The sequence below is a fragment of the Hetaerina americana genome, unplaced genomic scaffold (assembly GCF_022747635.1).
Source record: "Hetaerina americana unplaced genomic scaffold, ioHetAmer1.1.p SCAF_8, whole genome shotgun sequence".
Lineage (NCBI taxonomy): Eukaryota > Metazoa > Arthropoda > Insecta > Odonata > Calopterygidae > Hetaerina > Hetaerina americana.
Window position 1 is genome coordinate 19,580,503 of NW_027287427.1, and position 24,338 is coordinate 19,604,840.

The 24,338-nt window shown below is 36.2% G+C and overlaps 1 protein-coding gene across 1 annotated transcript in view; it reads left to right on the forward strand.

Moving 5' to 3' along the window:
• Positions 1-24,338, forward strand: part of LOC139697949 (dynein axonemal heavy chain 1-like) — a 500,497-nt gene that overhangs the window by 398,305 nt on the left and 77,854 nt on the right. Inside the window, exon 50 of the mRNA XM_071596807.1 lies at positions 22,298-22,428. Within this exon, the coding sequence (XP_071452908.1) occupies positions 22,298-22,428 (131 nt within the window). The remainder of the gene's footprint in view (positions 1-22,297; positions 22,429-24,338) is intronic.

Consider the following 24,338-nt stretch of genomic DNA (forward strand, 5'->3'; position numbering starts at 1 on the left):
AAGCGCTAATAAATGACAGATTTGAGGATGAAAATTCTCTCCTGCGCAGGGTATTCCGTATATGCTTGCAAGATGCAGTAGAAGAAGTAACATGCTATAATAGGCATCAAATGAATTAAGAATAGTAGGCATGAGGTAGCATAACATCATTTTCAGAGAATACAGAAGACCTTTAGTTATCATTAATCTTAAAATATCAAGAACTTCCGAGATTTACTTTTAAAAGAAGACGTAAGGAGATTTCAAATCTTAACATGTGGACGGGAGAAGATGCGAGCAGATGTTGCACTGAGAGTGGAGAAATTAAACAGGGTATATTTAAATTTAAGTCACATGAAATAGGATGGAAGAAGCTCTATGTATATCATATGGAGAACATTTCAGCTAAGAAAAGTTTTATCACGAAGAGGAAATGACTTAAAATACCTCTTCGTGTGAAATCAAATGAGTCAAACTTAGAACAAAACAGTAAAGGTTGAGTTCAAGTTGTAACTTGTGTTCTGTGATGAGATCGACCACAAGAAATCGGACCAGATAGGGATAGAGAACTTGCTGAATTTGGATGCTGAAGATGAAACGGATACGAATGTAAAAAGAAATGAATATTTATTCTGTCTAAGAAGAAGAAAATACAGTATGGAACACGGCAAGATAATAATAACCAGATGAATTGGACACACCTTGAGACAATAAATATGTGATGCTCATGATAGAAAAGAAAATTGAAGGGCGGAGGCCTCGAGAAAGATCAAGGAACGAGCGCGTCAGTTAAGGACGGGGTATCTATTTGGGAGTTCAATTTAGAAGTTCCATTTTGGGAGTTCCATCGAGAGCTAGAAAGGAAAGAGTGGAGATTGACAGTCAACCAATCTTCTTATGGAAATACTATATTGCTGATGATATTTGGAGCGATTCTCATAGCAAAGTGTTTCATTAGGAACAGGAATGGAAATTCACCATACTTAGGTATCTTTTGTTTGTGTCTGGATGACGTGCATAAAAAATAACACAAGAAAATTCCAAGTAATTTAATAATTCTTTGAATGAATGCTAAAATGCTAGTTATGATATAAGGTATGATAACAAAGTATTGTTTTGTGACGCTATTTTCTGTTATTTTAAATTTATTTCTTGCTTCTTATTCGTGTTTTCTCATTGAGTAGTGCGTGCAATACAGATTACTTGAATCCCTGAAAGGGAAATTTTATGATTGTTCCATTCTATAGTTACATACGCATTTTAATTAATTTTTAATTTACCGTTGAGAATCGGCTTCATAACGATGTTTAGATAAAATGCTATTGAACATTATCATGGGTTATCAATTAAAGGATTGATTTATTGTAGCTCTCAAACCTATCATGCTCCCTCATAGCTCTTTGCAACGAAATTTTCCATCGTCTGCTTCTAGTTGAGCATCCGAAGACTTCACCTGTAGTCTCACTGCTCTATGTTTCCTCTAACTATGGTCTTCAGTACGTATGCTCTCTTGGCTCAGAAAATGTGCAATTAGTTTCTCTGTACTCCTGGTTATTTAATTGGTGGCATAAAACATTTTCATTCATTAAATACCATCTATTATGAGTGCGTAGTCCCTCTGCTTTTTCCTATGCCTGAATGTGTTCGGAATGACTCCATCTCGTTTTGTTCACGACTTAAAGAATGAGCACTTATCTCGGTTCAATCCAACTACTCCAGGTATTTAAAACAGCAGAGCGATATGAAATACATAGTTTATGCTCATTCGAGTTCAAGATGTTTTGACTCTCAAGAACACTATGGCCCTTTGAATTAGATGCTACCACAAAGCTGTACTGGCAGAAATCTTTTCCGTCTCGGCGACAGAATTTTTCGTAGAATCAGAGCGAGGTGGTGGAGTTAATCGATATCCTCTCTATAAGGTGACGAAAAATTGTGTAATCGCGTAACCCTTATAGGATAAAAAAATGCGTACTAAATGGAAACATTCCGGTCCGAAAAACTTTTATTTCCTGAAGACTGTCTTTTCCTGTTAGGTGCAAATTAATTTGAGTCTCATTTATGCTTAGGCTTCCGACTACCCTTTAATTGTGCCATACATATTCTATCTAATCCATCGAGCAAAATGTGATATACGCAGTAGCTTTACTATCATAGAATCGACGAACAGCATTGATCCAGAAAATACTAAATCTCCAAATTCCCCGCGAAAAGTTAAGTAAGAAATAGATATAATATTATGAATCAATAAATACTGCGTATAAATTTGTTAAACCCCGGGATTCTTTTTTATTTGGATACCTCTTCTTTATTTTTGTATTGAAAAGATTTTAATTAGAAATCAATGTGAAAATTATATGCCGTGTAGTTTCATACTATATTTTCACCCAATGAATAGCTTCTACCGTAGCACTCATTTTTCAAGCTAACTCTTTGATAATAAATGCCGTGATGCGCGCACTTCGTTCCATCCAATGGGCACAACAGCCGATTTTCCACTCTCGTTCATGTGAGATGGCATATTCGCAGCTTCACCTTCCTTTTATCGCTTCACCTATCCCGGTTCCTTCTCCCGCCATATTCGCCTTGGATAACCTTTCATTGTACGAAATATCAGAGAGAGAGACGAAGTGTGCGTTTCTTGGAAACCCACTGATGTTCTCTTCAACGCTTCCCTTTTGTCGGGGGAGTCAGGTGAAGTCTGGAGGTTACCTGCACAGATCCGCAAGTTGTGATAAGGCTTCGCATACGGAATGAGGGAGGAAGGACTCATGCGCGCGGAATGGTAAGAGAGCTTCCTCGGCCCTCAGGCTGTCGTATTTTCTGCTCCCCCAGCTCCATCTTCTATCTCCCTCCTTTCCCTCCGTCTACCCTCACAGTTGGCCCCACGGCAAAGGCGTGCTTACACCCGCTAATCTCCATCCACCGCTCCGTCCTTGTCCCCAGACGCCGCCAATTACGCCCGCCTGCTTTTTTCTTCTCTCCTCTCCTTCCAATTTTGTGGCCCGTATCCAACTCTCTTCGCCATTAGTGTCCTAATTACCAGGTACCGGATATCGGTCGATCGTGTATAATTGTCTATAACTATCATTACTTTATGAATAATCAATACAACGGGATTTTGTACCCCCAAAATTTTAGTTTTTTGAAGATATTTCAACAATGAATTTCAAACAATTCTATTACGTGTAGGTAGGACTAGTTTCAACACATCGGCGTAATCCTCAGGTACCTCAGGTGACGCCGATGCGTTGAAAATAGTCGTACCTACTATAAAAAATTTGGTGGAAAGATACATTGTTTTTTAACTCCAGTGAAAATGGATTTCCATGAAGTTAAGCCTTGAAACATCGAATATATCAAGATACTTTAAATTTATTTTTCAAAGTCAAATTACTTCTTAAGGGGAACTAATCAGTCAAAAGACGTATTTGTGTTACTACTGGGTGGATCTGGGTTTTTTCTGCTCTTACTATGGCAACAAGTCCTCTTCCGTCGGTGAACTATGATAAAATTATTAACCGAGAAATTAATTTTTATATTACATTATTTCTAATTGCATTCATTTTGACCTGAATTTTTCTAGGGTTTTAATGAAACTGCTTATCTTTTAATCCCATTTGGTTTTTTTTTTATTTAGCCTGGAGTAATTAGTGTCAACTTCATTCTAGCGGCTGCCTACTCTTGCATTTGCTTTCACTATTTTGAGAATATTGCTGATCGGCATGTTTTCTCGATTCCTTTTCATCTGAAGCTTTTACAATTATATTTTATTATTCATGTTACTTCCAAAACTAGCCAACGTCCGTTGGATTCATGAATTCATCAAGTCCTAATTCTCACAATACATGCTTCAAAAACGCTTGTTATATAACATTTTCTTCCAAAGCCAATGACTGAAAATGATCATAATTATGTTTTCCGTTATTGTTCAATTCATGATTTTTCTTCTTGAAAACATACCTGTGTGATTTTTCTGCTCTCGACCTTATTAGTTTATCTTGCGTCATTAGCTCATCCGGTGATATTGTAATTAACTCATAAGTAAAAGAATAATTATCAATACCTAAAAGTACTAATGTATAGCTATGTAACTATTTTACCTTTATTTTTGTAAAATCGTTTTTATTTCTGTGGCTTATTTGTCATTTATCCATGTCATCTTATTTGAGGATCAAAGGCGAACTTGGAGTGAAACTCATTGACATCATAAAGAAAAGCTATCTGGAATCAATGAAGATCATAGCATGTGAATAAAGAGATGATCAAACATTATTATTTTAGTTGGTTAATTACCAGGCACCGGTACATCTTAATTTAACTTTGAGAGTACAATACAATCGAAGCATTATTGCAGCATACAATTTTATTTAGGTGAGAAGATTCTTGGCTATCCCTAATGGTGGCATCATTTGAAGAGAGGAGGTTACTGGTTAGAACGGGAGACGCTTAAATAATTTGAGAAAATTTGATCTGAAAAAAATATAGCTGCCAGTAATCATCTTACTAAATCTATTATTTTCCCACAAAACCTAATTGAAATTTGCACGTAATTATTACATGTTTATCATAATTTTTATGAATTCTGTTTTAGTGCAAGAATACGGTAATGATTTGTTTATCCTCTGTCGTTAATGAAAAAAATCTTTTAAATGACGCCAGGTTTGATTTGGGTACAGATTTACGGGAGTAAAATTAGGTCTATACAGTAATAAGGGTGCAGTACCACATATTACATACAAATGTCATATAACTTTATAAATAAATAAATTTTAATGGACTCGGAGCTAGACGAAAGTAATGAGGAAAAGTGATTTCAAAAAAGGTCTTCTTCAAGATTGGCTGAGTTTGTTACAGAAAAAACGGCAGGTTTTATTGGGCAAGATAAGCCATGTTCCAGTAGAATATTTAATTTATTAGTCTTGACTGATATAAGGCGTTACATATTAATCTCAAGAAATGTAGACAACATTTATTTCAAACAAACTAAAAATTTTAGTCGCTTAATCTTTGTTATACTCTCAATATGATGTTGCCAGTTTAAATATTTGTGTATGGTTAATCCACAATATAAATGAGAAACGCCAGATCAATGAGTAATCAAAATATTGCATGAATTCATTTTACAATCTAGAAAACAATTTCTTATGATTTATGAACGCAAAAAAACTATTTTAAGCCGATGTACGAGTAAAACCATACAAATCTGAGCAATGCGTTTTAAACTGTGGTAGTTAGTCAATGATGAAATAGTTACCAACTTGATGATAACTCTCTAAGTTTGAATTTTGGTAAATTTAGCAATATCAATTTTAAAATTTACCAGAAAAAAATAAAAGTTTGGAAATAAACAATTAGTCCTTTTTGACCAATTTCCTACTAATACATTATGAAAATTATTATTTCATGCGTGAATGAAAATGTTTTTAATAGTGCATAGATTGCCCTAATGTCATCGATATGTATACTATTACAAATTAGAGTTGCCTGTTGATTCTCTGGCAATCATTTGATTAACAATGAAAAATCATTGAGGATATTGACAAAGGTGATGGGGGATGCTCAAAAGAAAAACTATACTGCCTATTATAAGGGAAAAAGGAAATTACTAATGAAACCAAAAGAAGGAGATTTAGGCTGAAACAATGTACTGAAGATATTTATTGTCGAAAGAGAAGGTGGGGACCTCGCTTATATATTGGAGGATATTTTGATATGAATTTTGATATACTGTCCACCAGATGGCATCTAGATGTAGAGAGACTGAAAGCGTCATGGAAAATGAAGATAGAATATTCTTAAAATATAACCCATAGCATTAGGAAATATTGGAAGGAAAAGTTTTTTGGACGTGTTCTCAGGTTTATGCGAAAAGAGTTTGGCCAGTAGGCTTCCCTAAGTTTAATTCACATCCGCTCCCGAATGAGTTCGAGGACTAAAAGACCTTAATTTGAATTAAGTGAGCCGCACGCAGTAAGGCAGTATTAAATAATAGAAATCGCCAGTAGAAGATTGAACAATGGGGAACGTGGCTACCCACTGGGTTTGAAAGGAGGCACCTGATTCCATCGTATCAATGAGAACATCAATAGAAATGAATGAATGGCATATTCAATATATGATGATGTATTCTGAAAACACGATATCTCGATCTTCTCTCCATCACCTCATTCCCTCCTCTCTCTCTGTCACGTAATACTCTCTCCATTCCCCCGCCTCACGGTCCACAGAATTCGATCTTAGTCATCCCATTCTTCCAGTATGCTCTTGAATTAACTTTTAGTCTTACTTACCTCTTTTCGAGCAAACGCTCATTTACCATATATATTTGGAACCCTGTATTGGTCACATAGCGAGCGAAATACTATACTAGCATATACTATGCTATATCCTTACTTGTGTTAGCTTACAAGAAACGTCGAATGATGATTGGAATGCATATATTATTTCGAGGATTTCAAGAAACCGTTGGACGGTTTAAAATGAGCAGATTTGACGACTGCATTTATGAACCCGGAAGATCAGAATTAATTAGAAACCTATGCAGGTGTCAAACAGAATAGGATAGCGAGGAGAGAATCGGAATGAACGGGGATGTGAGATAGTTGCACAGTTGACGATTATTACCAGAATTAAATGAGGTATAAACTGAGAAAATGGGGAGGCCTGATATGGGCGTTAGGCGGGAATGAATATTCGCAGGGAACAACTATTAAACGAGTACAGTTTTAAACTTCTAAGTTTTCTGTCGAGAAACTTCCATTGTGGTTCATTTAGATTCTTGCTCGCACAATTCGAATTCCTTGTTATCTTTTCGTTTTGAATTCTCTTTATCATGACTCGCCGACGATTGCTTTCTTTGCTTTGTGCGTTACCGTTGAAAACGGCCTTTATTGTTTGCCCGGAAACTCAGATTCAACAGGGTAAATTGCTTTATTGCATACAAGCTTTTGAGGTGGTGCTTCCTCTCATTTAGACAAAGAAATATCCAAGGGAAAGCTGACCCACCGAAGATGGTATATCCGGTTCTGCTATGCTTTACAGCTTCCATAAGAGGTTGTTAGCCCGGAATGAAACCAACTACTCCTTGGCCTTTATCTCTGGAGAATTGCGTAGGTAGTGAGGAAAAATATAAGCTCCTCCGGCATCGTCGCTATCCCTCAAAAGTTTAGAAATTTCCCTTCAACCTTAATTGCATTGTTTTAGATCCGTAAGTAATTTTTCAAAAATTTAATGGAATTTCTCAAATTTCTCTAATTTGAGAAAGATATTACGGGCATATTTTCAGAAAATTTAATATTTTCTATTTAGTTTTGTACGCTTAAAATTACTAATTTTTATCATAAAACCATTGCAGTGTGAAAATTTCCGGTAAAACGTGAGTCAAAATATTTTCAGTGTTATTTTACATCCAAAGTAATTGTGAAATAACATTTCCCAAAGGCCATTAAGTCTAAATCGTTGTGAATAACAATCAAAGATTCGCCTATTTGTATTAAAGCTTAATATGGGTGGTCTATGGTATGAATCTGCTCCTCTGGAATGGAACTTCCATCAGAACTATTACAGAAAGGGCCCCAGGGTGGTAAACACATGTGACATGTGCATTTCCTAATGTCTCTTCCTCCTCCTCATCTCATCCATCCCGTTCTGTTCTCCTATAGCGCCCCTATCTATGTGTCGACACACGCGATGTATAAGACGGAGAGAGTGCTGCGGTGACTTGGATCACGGTTAAATAGAAAGCACCTCATTCTTCGTATTAACGCCTTGCATTTTGACCCTCATATTCGCTCTAGATAATTACCTAACTAATCTATATGGCAATAGTAATGCAAGTGGGCAGACGCTAATTATTTCCTGTTGAAACTAATTCTCAGTCTCATCATCATCTTATTCTCAGTCTCATCCTTTCTCTTAATCCATTTGTCGGTTTGCCTCTTTATTGCCTTTTTTCTTTCCTTTGGCGTCTCGTGTTTTTTTATTTCTTTTAGCTTGTTCATTTTCTACCCGAAGTTCTCCTAATTCATTCTTCCTACAATAACTGCCCACAGAAAACGATTTTCCCTCAAAATAAGACCTGGGAGGGGGTCGCTGTGTATCGAGGGACTTAAGTATTTTTACCATTTTTCGATAATTTGATGCATACATTTCAACTTTATATTTCTGCCGTTGCACAACAAAGTAGAAACGTTTTATTTCTTATCCATTCCTCACTGCATAGAAAAGGACTCTTCAGATATGTTTTACGTAAGCTTACATTTCGGTTCCAAGAATCTATAGGAGATGCCGCAACATTAAATATTTAACGGAGTCATTTGCTAAATGTGCATTACAAAGCAACAATATGAGAGTGTAAGGGTTTAGTTGCTAGGTACATTTAGCTTTTGTTCTGATATATGCAATATTTTCTTGGATTAATATTATATCTTTTTCATTGCCTCGGAGGCTGCTTCTAATTTAAAACTCTTCAATTAGCTTTTTATTTCCTCATTGTATGTCCATCATAAGTTCCCATCTGTCATCATACCATTATGTATCAGTTAATTTATCTTCTGATGGTCATTTTCCATCGCTTCCTCCCATTTTTATTTATTTTACCACTGTCGGTATGATGTTGGCAAAACACAACGAACTGATCTTTTCTTTATGGCTAAGTTTTTCATAGAATTTCATTTACTTTGAGAGCTGCGGGTGATAAAGAGACCTGCGTTTGCCTTCCTTCCTGATAGTACTGCCACCTTTCCGCAGAACATACCCATTTCACCATTTCTCTGTAAAATCTCCATATACTCGCTCTTCGTCTTCCGCCAGCTTCTTACGTCTTATTAGTTTCCTGGCCCAGTTAATTATTTATCTCCCTGTACTATCTTTTACTTAATTCTTTGTTTACGGTCTTCCATGTTCTTCTTCCTTCTATCTTCTCATTCATTACTTCAGTAATTCATGGTTTTCTTGTCCTTTTTTTATTCGTCTTTCACGTAGTTTCGTGCGGGGCTTCCGATATCCCTTTTTGATATATTTTCCCGTCCATCATCAATTGTCCATCTCTCTATTCGTCCCACTCGGTACTTACACAATCTTTTTCCTCATATGTCTCCCTTGTTTTATCCTCTCGAATTTGTGTCGAACAGTTAATTAGTTCTGAATTATGATGTGAATTCGCTGCCCGGGAAACTGCGAATTAATTATGGTGTAACGTGTGTACGGTGTTCCATGATGAATAATGCCGAATTAAAACTTTGTAAACCCACATGAAAAATGAACTTAAACAGGTTTCAGTACGGTGCAGCATCAGTAGATCTGGTGATGCTGCACCGTACGGGTCGTATTAAAGTTTATTTTTCAGGTAGATTTACAAAGGTTTATTTGTACATTATTATTAATAATTTCTTCTCAAACACAACGACCATAGTCTTCAACTAGAAAGTCGGTTTAATAGGTGACGTAGATCTCGTCTAGAGCCAGACCTTTTACTTGTGAAATTCACACTTTAGAATAAACGGGTGAGTTCCATTCCTTTCTCTGTTTCACTCATGGTTCCTCAGAAAGCGCTGGTACCTAGAGACGCACACGAACGATGAGCCCGAGGGTACCATCCGGAATGAAGCCTGTGGCCCTCTAGGCATTGGCTAAAGTCACTCACTAGGCCGCCACGCCACCAAATTACTCCTTATATATGATAGAAATATCAATCTTCTAAAGAGTGGAAATTTCGAATGAGACTCATTAATTTTGGCTGTTACCCTTCTACATCACCGCCTCTTTCCCCTCATCTCGTCTCCGCTCCCTTTAAAACGCGTTACCCTCTCATCTGCCCCTTTTCTGACTTTAATTTTCACATCTCACTCCTTCCACGCCTTCTGTCGAGTGCACAACACCATAAACTTGCCCCCCTCCCTCCCTTTTCTTTTCTAACCCGCTCCTCCCGGTCGTTTCCCCCTTCCTCCGCCCTTTTCCCTTCCCACCTCTCTCCCTCTCCCCTTCCCTCCTCTTCATCTCTTTCCGTGTCTTACTTTTTTCTCCTCTGCAGGCATCCTTTCATCCCTTCCTTCCTGGTTCCATACCTTTTTTTCCGTCACGTTTAATAATTCCTTTAATCTTCATGAGATAAATAACTGGGCGATCCTCTTTAATAACCATAAAATCCCTTTCCTCCCTCAACCCCATTAGCATGCTCTTGGTTTATCTAAATGGTGTGCATGGCTGGTTACGTGGAGTTATAGGAAAAAGTGTATCTGACGAGTAGCTACTAATCCCAGCTTTTACTGAATAATAACACAGGTTGAAATCTGAGAAGGTACATTTCGAGCAAAGGAAAAAAAATTTGATTTTGTGTCATAAGTAAGGCAGCAGACAGATTTTAAAATATGAAACTGAACTAGTATAGATGTCAACGGCCGTAAAAATTATTTTTAAGGTTTTAAAAGTATTATTTTGATTTCTCTATCCAGCTCTATACAGGGCTTTTAAAAAATTCAATATTTATTTATAAATTGCAGAATCAGTCTCGCTACAATTAACCTGGATCACAGAACGCATTTATTCGTAAAGGTATTGAATATTCAGCCATAGCTGTGTATCGGAATTATATTGTATTCATATACAAGTTCATAACCATTTTAATAAATAGAAAAATAAATCAGTTTTCCGATTGATTATAAGCCCTCTAAAGTCAGTGACTCTCAAGAATTAATTAGCACAACAAGGAATTTCTAAATTAATAATTGTTTAGTGTAGTTTTGAAGGGTGTATATAATGGAAATAGTTCTTATTTGGAAACCTTCATATGGTTCCATTCTTCATGTTATCATTTTAAACGTCACTTGCATCTAATTATTTCTTATTTCGAAACAATGTATCAAATTTATTTGCCTAATTCAAATATAATGCTATATATATCGAAGAAGTCGGCTTGTTTTTGGGTGTTGAGGGTAATTATTCTCTCGGATAGCATACTGCGAAGTTTATATCATGAAGGAGAAATTACCTGTTGCCGCGTTCAGGAAAAAAATCAGTTTTGATTAATTCTGTTCAATTGCGATAAAAGAAGGCATTTTTACGAGGCAGATAGCGCCAGACTTCAGACTTTATGGTCTATTGACTTCCCAGTGAGTATGAATGGGTTGGAGCCACACGCGACATGGTAAGTGCCCTTTCTGGCCAGGCTTTTGAAATGCGGGACGCTCATGCCCACAAGCCGTATCGGACTAGGACCTACTACTCTTCTAAGGGCATCATTTATCAAATCGGAGAGGACCAATATTTTTGTTTCACTGCCATGCAGCAAAGTGATTTATCCTTTATTGTGTCACTATATCATTGAGGAACCGTTCTGTTATTGATCAGTCTAACATATAGTTAAAATCCATTCTTTACGCGCTCCCAACAATACAGCACCAAAAACATACAAATAGATGCGAGCATTAAGAAATTTATCGGAAGGTTAACAATTTATGCTCTAACTTCATTGAGCTGAATGGGCTTAAAAGCTGAGGATTAAACAGGAGCTAGGCGATTCATCCAAATTTATTTTTCTTCACTTGCTATGGTTATCTTATTAAGCCACTGTAAACGTGTAAATTGCCTTTAAAAGCAGTTTTAAACTGAAAATAAGTCCTAGTTAAATTAATCTGAAATAGCACAAATAAAATCTAACGAGAATGTATTGAAGGAAGTAAGGGAAAACAAAACCCGATAAACTTCAATTAAAAAGAGAAAAACAGAGCTTAATGGCCATTTAATAATACACAGCGAGCTGATAAGCAACGTTTTTTAAATAAGGAAATGAGTTAAAAGAACTTGAGGCTGGCTCAGAGTTTGCGTGCGGAACTTTGGGCCGTCTCAATTCTTCAAGAGTAGTTTGTTATGCGCCGGATGAAGTGCAGATAATTCCATGAAATAAAGGAGGGGGTGGAGAAAAATGGTTGAATGTACAGAATAAGTCAATGCACTTTTTAATTCTGTACTTACATAAAGATTAAATTAAATGAATAACCTCATTCTTTTAAAATAATTTATTTTGCAATTCTAGGCAAACATTAATTTATATTACCGATACGGTAGGCTTGTGTAGGATTGTTTTGTTAATGATTAGCGAGTAGTAGAATTCCAAAATTAAAATATGGAAATTCTTTTTGGAAAGGAGTTATTGATAAAATTAACGGCTGTTAAAAATGTATACAAAATAAATCAAAAGCATTATTTTGTTAATATGTTCACAAACATCAATTATTAGATTGATATTTACTATCAACCACATTTATTCGTTGAGGCTTTTCAAAGCGCTAAATGATCTAGCAAAGTGAGCTTGTTAAACCAGCTTCAATTTTCTACCCACGTCAATTGAAATCATAATTTTTAAAATATAATAATTATTAATATATCATGGAATATAGAGTGCCTGCAAGACAACGCAGCCATATGGAGCCATCTCCATCACGCCCCGAGAGTTAATAATCAGGAGAGGCAAAAATTTAACCATGCATCTTTCATTTCATTAGTCGGGTAGGACTCTTAACTTTCAACACTTTTTTCTTTATGAGAACGACTTTGAACTCCCCCTCATCCACCAACGGCACTTTTTTAACTTAATCCCCCATATGATTCCCATGATACTCTTTACTCTTGGTACTTTTTTCGAAGACAGGAGGGAAAGTGCGTCCCTCTCCCTTAGATTTAGGTTTTTTTAGCTCAGGCCTTCGTTCTCAATGCAGCATTCTTCCGCGGCATCATCTCCCATCACCTTTCATGCCAGTTATCTCACAATAATTTCCCGCATAACCATTTACTGGTTCTGTGGGAATTATACTTTATCTTCTTACGCACTAACTAAAATAAAACTTTTCTGCGGGTAACGATTCATATCCTATCTGTAAGTAGAGTAACTTATTAGTTTAATCATTAATAATGCGAGGAATTAATAATTATAATGTTGTTAAATTATCTTTCTCTGGCGAAATAGGTACCATACATTTGGTTCCTGTAGTTTTATTTACCTTTTATTCAATTATGAACTATCTGCAAACGGATGGTATTTGTTTATCTACAAACGAATAGTATTTGTTCAACAGTTTAATGATGGCACGTACCCGAAAAAGACGAAGGAGGTATAATTAAATTTTATGTAAAAGTAAAGTAGAGGAATAAATCCAATATATTTCAAAAATATCCGACGCATATCAACGCTTCTTGTGACATCCTGCTTAAGTGAAATGCAAGCAATGTATGTGTCACTGACTCTATTTCGAGGACTTCTACTGCTCAATTGATGACCTTCATAGTAATCTTATTAATATCAAGAAAATATATGTAATGCTTTCTATATAAATATATGTATATATAAAATTTTCATTGGAAAATATTAATTTTATTTCCAATCTAAAAATTGTGGTCATTTATAACAGTTTAGAATTCATCCATCCATCATTATTGAATGTATGTGGACAGTTATTGTCACCAAAAAAACTGGCCTCGTGTCCGAAAAAGTAAATATTCATAGAAGCTTGTGACGTCGGCCCACTTCTCTTATAGATTCTCCAATCTTCCACATTTCCGAAGTGACCTAATTTATCAAGTTCAAATCCGAAACTAATTGATTCGTTATAAGACTCGGGAGAGACGAGTGGAAGACATATATTTTTTACTCGAGAGGGTTTCGTCATGTCTGTTATAAAATCAATAAATTTAAAAGAAAGGATTATTCGTTGCTCCCCCTTAAGGTAACGATTTCTCCCATTTTTTCTGCTTCGCAGTATTCATGCTATAGTAGAAATTTTATCACGCTGGCATGTCGATGAAATGTCAATATCTCCATTTTCGCTAATATGAAGGAATCATGTTGCAATCCCCTCCTCGGGAGGAGCCGCGATGATGCACTTACATTATTGCAGGAAATCCTCGGATCATACCCCCAATGGTTAATAGGATACCGGTAATTATTGAGATACAGGTGCCTGTACTACCGGTAGCCTCTCGTGTAACAGCTGGATCATAGTGTTTCTCGGCGAATCTCTATCAGCTTAATTAAAAGATTATTATCAAATTAACTAAATGCCTATAGGAAGGCTTGACTATGGCTGCTTATTCTCCGATTACCGTCTTTTGCCGAGTCGGTTTTCGTGATTCTTGCCTTCGCTCGCGTTCGCAGTTTTCTCAGCAGCCGTAATTTGGCTCATCAACCTCAAACCCAGTGAAATCCACATGTAAGACGAGAAATAGATAGTGCTTTTAATTGAAACAGGGAGCGGGAATTCTGATGCATAAAAAAAGCATAATTTCACTCTTTTATAGGTCCTGGCTACCTTTAATGGGAATCTTTCCCAATAACGTTGGAATACATTAATGCATTTTAGGAAAGAATTGAAAATGCACAAATAAATTTAGTTTCAAATAAGTGAAGTTTTCATCCACTTAAGTAAATTAAATGTTTGGAATAGATGATTTTAAAAGATATTAGGCCTTAAAATAAATTAATCTTGATAATTCAATCCAATTAAAATGAAGAATTATTTTTGAAGTCTTGAGAAACTTCCTAGAGGTATATGGTATAAAGTGTGAATGAATTTTTACTGATGCACTATTGAAAAATATGAAATAAATAGAAGGGAAGCACTAATAAATATAGCCCTCACCAGAATATGACTATTAATTGAAATCATAGATAGTATGTGAAAGTATACTTAATCTAATGAAAGAATAACGAATTTTTTAATCGGATGTCATGAGTTCCTATCTCCAGTGCAAGACTGATTTTTTCATTAGCAGGTTGTTCGGGGTTTATTAGTTTGTGCCCTTGCGGTTTTGTATTTATTTGTAATTTACTTTGGTGTTTCTTAGCCCCATTCTACTGTGTAATTTTAGTGCAACATAATATCATGAAAACGTTGCTGTGTTCCCTTCTAGAGATAAATTTTGAAAATTATTCTATCCTTATATAATGTTACCATTCTGTAGCACGTTTATTCATTTGTCTTGCTTCAACGTTTTTAGTAAACATTTTTTTCATCGAGTACAATCATCTTTACTGTGCTATATGAACGTGAAATCCTAAATTGTATAAGTTATCTATGGTACTTACCATTTTAACAAATTTCCTCCATGCTTCTCTACACCTTCCGTCTTCGCGACAAGTATCTTCGTGTGTCGGTGCACTTCTTGCACCCACGCTAATGGTAGGGTGCGGGCAGTGGTATGTACTGGCTATCAAGGTAGTCTCTTCAGAAAAAATTATAGCTGATTTAAAAATAAAAAAGCAGCCTCGAGGCACCACTAGAAAATGGTTTTACTTATGGCATGCTAGCAAAGATTTGCCAGAACTGACCGGTGGATTACCGTATCCGTTGGGTAAATTCTGCTCGTGGCAAGGGTTCTGCAAAGTCTAGTAAACTTGAATACCCATCCGTTCTTACCCATAAAAGTTAAAGAAATTAAGATTTGTGTTAGGCAAAAAATATTGAGGGAACGAGAAGCTTTAACTTTGGACTCCATTTATCCTGAAACGTATTTTTATATTTCGCTGAGGATGATTCACCTTTTTCTTTCTTTTACTAAATACTTTAATATGATAAAACGTGCAAAAATCAGTAGAATTTCTTCCTCGGGATAAGAATTTTAATTGACCTGACAAATTTTAGATGATTAATGGCTTCAATCGATGACAGTTTAAGGACTCCATTCAGGCTTGTGTCAGAAGAACCTCAACAAAGATTTTTAAGTAACCTGAAAAATAACGCGTGGCTCAAAGAGAGCTGAAACGTGATGTGAGCAATCTTAACCCCCTCCTCCCACTAACCTTTCCAAATTTTCGCTAAGAGGATTGAATTTTCAAATCTATTCCGCGGATAATACAGGGTTCGTCCGGAAAATAAGTGTACTGACTACTGATTTTTTTCCCGCCGCTCCTGGCGCGCCCAGCACCGCTCTGACGGGCTGCAATTGGAGGGGGGTATGTTGGCAAGCGACGCTGAAAAAGGCAGTCGGCTCTGAGCTGTGGTGTAGTGAGGAGCTCTGTTAACGCGAACCTCCACGCTCGACCCACGTCACGGAACGCGATGCCGAAGTTCTTGGAGCAGCGTTATTCCATCAAATTTGCGGTAAAGCTTGGGAAATTGTCTACCGAAACTGTCGGTATGATTAACCAGGCTTACGGAGAGTCAGCCATGTCCAGAAACATGATCTTTCGGTGGCAGAAGATGTTCGTGGAGGGCAGAGAGGAGGTCGACGACGAGTCTTCGAGAGGTTCCCGATGATGCCTTCGCGGGAGCGTTCCAGGAATGGGAACGCCGCTGGAACAAGTGTATCGACTCACAAGGGTCCTATTTTGAGGAATATTAGCTTAAGATATGTAAAAGTGTAATAAATTTTTTTTCCTGAGCTCAGTACACTTACTATATTTTCCGGATGAACCCTGTAGCTTGTTCTCCAAAAATTAACGCGAAATTCGTGTCAGTTTCAGAGCTCCAGATATTTTTTCATTGAAATTTTATTTAATGCCATTTAATACCATAGTGCTTTGTCGCAATGTTAAGGAATATAAATTCATTTAAAATTAGCATTTCAAAATCCTACCTGAATATCTTCGTCAAAAATTAAAAAAGGGATAAACGAATTTTCAGTATTTGAACAACTTTTCAAGGATTAAGCTGAACATTTTAGTATGTTATGCAGATTCCATATCAGATTATCCTCTTAACGATGGATGAATATTGTATGTACCAAATGATATGTCTCTTGTAATAACTGTAATTATTCTATAATGATAATGATTTCTCATTTTGATAAAATTGCGACAGCAGTCCTCTAGTAGTTTATGTCGAAATTTCTATTCTCTCAACCTGCCGGAAATATCTTTAGTTCCAGTATTTCTGCTACTTAACGAGCTTATATTGAGACAATTTAGCTTAGATTTTTGCAATATTGTCATTCTAATAATTTTCTTGACCTCGTATTAATGCATGGAAGTCTCATTTACATTTCTCTGTCATATTTTGACAATAAGAAGAAACTGGTAAATGTTTGTTTCGCTATTTCCTGCAGATGCATTGACATACTTATTCGAAATGGTTAAACATAACAGTTTCAGGTTGAAATTTTGGAATTCCTTCATTATGAGGGAAAAAAAGAAACTTTACACTTCAACAATAAAGATTTAATATTTCACGACCATGTTTTCGATGCTACGCATCATCATCAGGTGACGATGATGCATAGCATCGAAACCAGGGTCGTGAAATATTAAATCTTTATTGTTGAAGTGTAAAGTTTCTTTTTTTACCCTCGAAATGGTTAGTTCGTTTACCGAGCAATAATGGTCATATGCATGTTTTTAGAAATATGTTGATGTTTTTATTATTTTACCGAATTGATATTGTCTATTAAAATTTAATCTCATTGTAAAACTGTTTCGTTTCAACAATATTAATGCTGATGTGTCATCAATTTTTAGAACCTCATCACGGATCTTTTCCGTGCTTTCCTATTTTTCTCCCTGATTAGACAACCATTGAAATCTGATTTTCTTATTTTTCGAAAGTTGTTGTTCTCTTTCTTGTACTTATCTTTCAAAGATATCGCCAAATGAAAATACTTTTTAAAAAATTAGCCTAGCCTAGCCTATGACATGGCTGCATCTTGAATGCGTAAATTTTCTCGGTTAATCTGTTTAAAATATTAACGAATAGGTCAGTTTTGGCCAGTTTCATTTAATTTGAAATGCTCCTATTATTCCTCATCCGTCATTCATCATCATTAGCATATTCAAAATCGAGGCTACTGACGTTCCACCTAATTCAATTAAGTCACATATTCGGGGAAATGTTTTTTTTATGTTCACCGGAGGAGAAAATGCGATGAACACGGAAAAGTGACGAGGAACGGGTGAGCACCATTCAAGTTGCGCACTGAGTAGAATCCGCAACCGATGAAAACGAAACGGAATCTGAAGCATTAACGAAGAAGGAGAATCATTCATCGATAAATATTCAAGTTGGCATGAAGCACCTTTTTCATGAATAGGAATGCCAACTTGGTATGCATAGCTATGAAAAAGTGAGTCATTTGCGTCACAAGTTTGACTTGTAGGTCAAATATCGAATCACCTGAATGAACACCCGCTCTTCAAAGAGGCAGAAGTTTTAAATGAAAATAGAGTTAAAATGTTTAATGGAAAGTATTTAGAAGCCGTTTATTCGAAGTAATATTTAATATGTTACTGAGTCTGGTGTATTGTTAAGCTTTTTTGTGTGAACTTGACAATGTCTGTAAGTCTGTAAGACAATGACAAGTAAGATGATAATTGAAGGTTAAATATGCCATATTTTTTTCTAGTAGTTAAATATGAAGTTGTATTTCAACGGTTATGAAAGCATTGCACTGATTTATATAGTCCTTTAATAAGTAAAAGTTATTATTTACTGTATAATACCTTCATTTGTTACACTATTTTTTAAAATTGATTTCAGGATGTAAATACCATTAAATTAAAAGCCTATATAGTTTAATATTATTCAGAGGAAAGAGGTTTCATATTCGGACCTGGAAGAATCGATAAAAAACTTTTGAGACGGCTGCTTTAAGAACATTGATGTTCTTTCTCTACTCATCCTTTCGAGATTTAGGTGTCGTAGCAAAGGTCATCCCTGGCGACGGCAATCTTCTCATTTCTGATGAGAAAAAAAGCTCTGGCCTGGATGTTGAATGCTATAAAGGATAAGAGACTCTCGAAGGAAGTAGTCGTTGGATTTCCGGAGTAGTCTCTGGCTTGAGGCCTGGCCCTTGTGGCTATGAAAAATAGATTAAACGAGCTGATATTTTTCCTGCAGTCTTTATTACCCTCTCTTTTTAATCTCCTTGGGATTTGTTATATGACACTGCATTATTACTTAGCGAAGAAAACTAACTTCCATTCCAACTGTCTGATTCATTGATGTAAAAATCAAATGAAGCTTTATTATTATTGTTCGATGAGTATTTCAGGTTGGATTTTAGAAGTATACAGTACTGGCCATGTCTAGCACGCAATAAAACATCAAGGACCCATTATTGAGATATAGATTCAAAGTCATCAATTTCACAAGATCCACAGTGTCTTTCATCAATGTTAAAAAGAGGAAAGTTATCATTTGCACTTAATTGTGCTTTACATTTTACATGACCTATTGTGCTTTACATACTATGACCTATGTATGTTCTATTCCAACGGCGGGTATCCGCAGTCTATAGGTTGAGTTGCCTAGAATTATTCCGCGATATTTGATAGTATTCGGTATTTATGTTGCTCATAGTAATTAAATTTTTTTCGATGCACCACCGCATGACTTTGTTTTCGTGATAAGACTTTATCTTTTTTGCAATGTGCCAAGATTTTCCACGCGGTAGTCTCGGAAAAAAGCGAATGAATATTTTTGTTATTATTAGCGAATGATTATTTTTGCTCAAAATAGTAGGTTCAAAATTGAGAGGTATTTACGATGAAATGTGCTAATAGTAAATGCCATTTTACCATAAATGATCCCTATTGCCCGAGGAACGTTTTTTTTCTAATTATTACAATACACAATGTCAGTTGCCTAATTGTATTTCATTGCGAAATGTTGGGCCGTTCTTTCTACAAATTGCATGAATTAGTAATTGAAAGTATAGGAAACTATTAACTCCAATTATGTATCAATATAAACTTTTTCTGAGTTTACTGAATAAAATTTAACCAAATCTTCAGCTCCATTGGAATTAAGTTCGTACGTGGAACTTTAAAGGTTATTTAGAGGAAAACAAATGCTCCCGAACAGGAAAAGACCAGTGAATGTTATTGTATTTTGCAAAGAATATTTTAATAGCGAAAGAAAGAAGAATAGGGAAAGAAAGGAATAAATGGGTGCCCTTATATTCGTGATCTATGACACATATTTCGATTAGGAAATTCCTAAATTAAATCGGAGGACATTTTACCTGTTGGGAATACTCAAAGGTTAATATGAGCGTTGGTGTTGCTTTGCCACCATATCTAATGGTAGTGGCAGAGGAAGAAAAGAACCAAAAAGGATATTTTTTAACCCGTAGAAAGTATAGAAAAATTGTACCCCGGGTAATGAAAAAAACACAAGTTCACGTTTTACAATAGAAGAGCAGAGAAATAAACATTTAAAACTAAATCAAACAAATGCTGACATTATCAAGCGCCTTGGATAGTAACCTGCAAAATACCTGGGGTATTTCAAAATGACAGACGTTATGGGACTACCCTCTTCGTATGGATAGTTTTAAAGTTCGTATGCGACTTAAATCTTTTATTTAGATTCCAAGTTATTGAAAATACATTATTGTTTCGATCAAGGATGCCTTTAAATGGAAAAAATATTATGATAAGAAGATATCAAACGTATATGTATGGTTATGTGTAAAAACAAATTTCAATTCTAGTTATTTGTATTCATTTTACTTTTATTTATGTGAATTAAGCGATTTTACGATGCACCTTAAATGTATGATGTACCTTAAATTGATTTACAATTAATAAAATGAAAAGATTTTGTGAAAATGGAAGTACAATTAGCACGAAAGACAAAGTATCAGACTAGAAGGTATTCTAAGGGAATTCAAATCTACTCACCATGTTAATTTAAAAAAAAAGGGAGTTATATTATTTACTACTGCAAAGATGGTGGGGGAAGTAGAGAGAAGAAGATTGAGTCCAGTTGAAATTCTACAGGTGAATGATGAGAATCAAATGGGTGACTCATATGATAAGTGAGCAAGTTTTACGGAGAACGAAAGAAAAATGAAGTTCAATGTATTGACTAAAAAAAAATGAGTTTTCGGAGATGTAATAAGACACGATAAATCACGTGTTTTGATAAATAAAGTGAGTGGGAGGAACGATGAACAAAATGACGGCCAGAATAGGATCGCCAGGTTTGGAGTGCATGAAAAATCATTGGCAGCTATGCTAGGATTGATGACCAGTTCAATTTTCAATTAAGATATATTTCCTGTTCATAAGCTTCAAAAGTGTTTCCGTGATATCTTATTGCTATTATTCTTAATTTATTAATACTATTTCAAAGGATTTCTCGAAAACACGTCCACCAAGAAAACATTATTAAAACTATTAAAGAAGAATGCCAAAATAAAACGTCGATTTTTGCGCCGATTTTGCGCTAGCCTTCTTTATGTAAGCTGTAGGGCAGTCGAACTGACCGCGAACTGAGAAGTCTTTCTATTGATTAACAGATTATGAATTCTCTAAATGGCCTAAAATGAGAAAAATATGCAATTAATTCGGAGACGGTTTTCTCGTTAAGCTCCAAATTTGTTGGTTGTGAGTCTATTTTTCACAATATCCGGCTCACATTCCCCTCTCAAGATGAGGATAAAAAAAGAAACTTAACACTTCCACATAAATATTTTATACTTCACGATCACGCTTTCGATACTGCGCATCATTATCATCATCATCTTTGACCTGATGATGATGCGCAGCATCGAAACCATGGTCGTGAAGTATTTAATCTTTATGTGCAAGTGCTAAGTTTCTTTTTTTACCCTCGTCAGGAAGGAATTCCAAAAAGTTAAACCTGAAACTTGTTATGTCTCCTCTTTCAATGTTTGTTTATGGCTTTAAAGTCCGAGGTGATGGTACCACATCAAGCAGAAGGATGATGGCGATCACTAATTTGATTAATTTTCCCTACTTTCGAGTATTTGTTGTACTTCATACAGTGTAAGTTTCCGGTGATGTTCATTAGGCTTTCCTTGCGCATATTACATCTCAGGCCCAGAAAGATGTAGGAGGAATGAATAAAAATCTGTCTCAAATCTCTGAATGGTGTCACGTAACTGGCCATGTTAAGATTCATCAGCCGGAGGAAGAGTCGTATAACTTTCAAAGCTAAAATTATTTTCGGATACCTAATGTAACAGTATTCCCTTATGAATTGAAATTATATTTTTTGACGCATCAATCATGATAGATTATATTATTATTTCCTCTTCATGTTTGAATTTCAATGTGAAAATTAATAAGTTTATATCAAATTAGAAAATATGATAAAACTCGCTGTAGTTGCCACATTTTCAATCCACTGCCAGTACCAACGGCACTCGGAAGAATTTCTTCATGTAAGAAAAGCTTTCCTTAAAAAGTGAAGTCCTATTACCATACAATAAGAAAGAATACAGGTGAGAAATTTTCTGAGAATAAATTTTCTGAAACATGCAGTTGGAAATTCTTGGTGAAGTTTTTCGAAGCATTATTTTCAATGCTACTTTTTTCACGTGTTTACTACAGAGATTCATTCTTAAATTTCTTTACTCTCTTGAGGGCTCGACAAATTGGCTACAACTGCCGTCGAAGTAGGACTCCTGCGCACCGAACTGGAAAAAATGAAGCCGCAATTGGATGCCGCCACGGTAGAGGTGGAAACTATGCTCGTCAAGATTGCTGAAGATACGGTGAGCAAATGGATCCACTCCCCGATAGGATGCCCCCAAAACACTGCCTTGATGGCATATCCCTTACTTTGTTTACGAGTCTGTCGGGTCGGGTTCTTCTGAGGCAACGACTTAGCGAAAAGCACGATTCCTTGTAATTTCCGTACAGATTATTTTCGCTAAATCTGTCTCCAGCATTACTAAAACTATCGATGAATGAAAGGGTAGGGATTCTTTCTAATTCAAATATCCTTTCAAATCTAAATATAAATATCTGGTATTGACAGGTATAAGATGTAAACATGGTTTGTATAAAAAACTATCTGAAAAAGTATCGATAAAATAGATTTATTTCAGATATTGCGAATATGTCTCAAAATTCTTCAATCAGTACATCCATTGAGTGTCGACACACTTTTGCCTGCGGCTATTCCACAACTCGAAGACTCCCTGGTAACCGAACTCCGAAAGGTCCTTAAGGGTACGTGTGCAAGGTTATCTGACGTCACTTAGGGTCCCATGATGGGTGTCCTTTGAAGGAGGGTTTCACTTTTGAGAATAGGAAATAGTCTGCTGGTGTCAAGTTGGGACTGTGAGGGGGTTAGAGAACCGTCCTGATGCCGTTGCAGAAGGTCTTCGAAAGCAGACACTGGTCTCTTGGTCGTCCAAGACCTTAGGGACGAGCTCGGCAGAGGTATTTTGCATCGCTGAATTTTCAGAGATAATGGTGTGTAATGTCATCTAATCAAAAAATTGTTGTAGTTACTTTTTTACAAACCTTGTATTGTTAAGAAGTCCGTCCTATTCATGGAATATTAAGAGGGTCAACACTCTCTCTTCCACCTGCGTCTTCCGTTAAAAACGTTTTATTTATTTCGGCATGTACTAAATCTCTAGACGCAGCATGAACCTCAATATTGAGAATGCAAGAGGCTTTTAATGGAGGGCATACTTTTCAAATTACGAGGTACTGCTCAAAAGGAATCGCGACATTTGTGGTTTTTAAAAATTACTTATTTATTCATGAATATCTGTTCTGTCCCCATCAAAGTAATCCCCATTAGATATTTTACACTCGCACCAACGTTTTTTCCAATCCTGGAAGCACTTCAAAAAATCTTTTTGTGATATTTTTCAGCCCTCCTTCGATGCAGTCTTTATCTCGTCAATCGTAGCGTAACGTCGTCATTTTATGGGCATCTTCAGGTTCTGGAACAAGGAAAAGTCACTGGGGGCCAGATCTAGAGAATGCGGTGGCTGCGGCATCATTAGTGTTTTGTTTTTGGCCAAAAATTCGCGCACAAGTAACGATGTGTGAGCAGGAGCGTTGTCATGGTGCAAAAGCAAATTTTTGTTCTTCCACAAACCCAGTCGTTTGTGGCGGATTGCTTCGCGCAAATTGCACATAACTTGCAGGTAATATTCCTTATATACCGTTCAACCATGTGGAAAGAACTCATGATGCACCACGGCCCTGCAATCGAAGAAAACTGTAAGGAAAACTTTCACATTCGACCGAACTTGGCGCGCTTTTTTTCGGTCTTTCGCTCGTGCTGCGGCTTCCATTTGGATGAATGGGAGTTTGGGGTTTCCACGTCATAGCCATAAACCCATGATTTGTCACCAATTATGACCCTCTGGAGAAAATTTCGGTCGTCGCGGACAGAGTAATTAGCAATTTTAATGCGCTGCTGTTTTTGGTCGAAATTGAGAAATTTTGGAACGAATTTCTCGGCGACCCGTGTCATGCCTAAATCACTGGTAAAAATCAAATGGCACGAGCCAATCGATACGTTAAGGTCCTCAGCATCTTCTCTAACGGTGATTCGACGATTAACCAATTCTACTATATTTTCTTCACTTCATTAATGTTTTCGTCTGTTGCTGACGTGCTCGGGCGTCCGGCACGCTCTTCGTTGTACACATCTTCT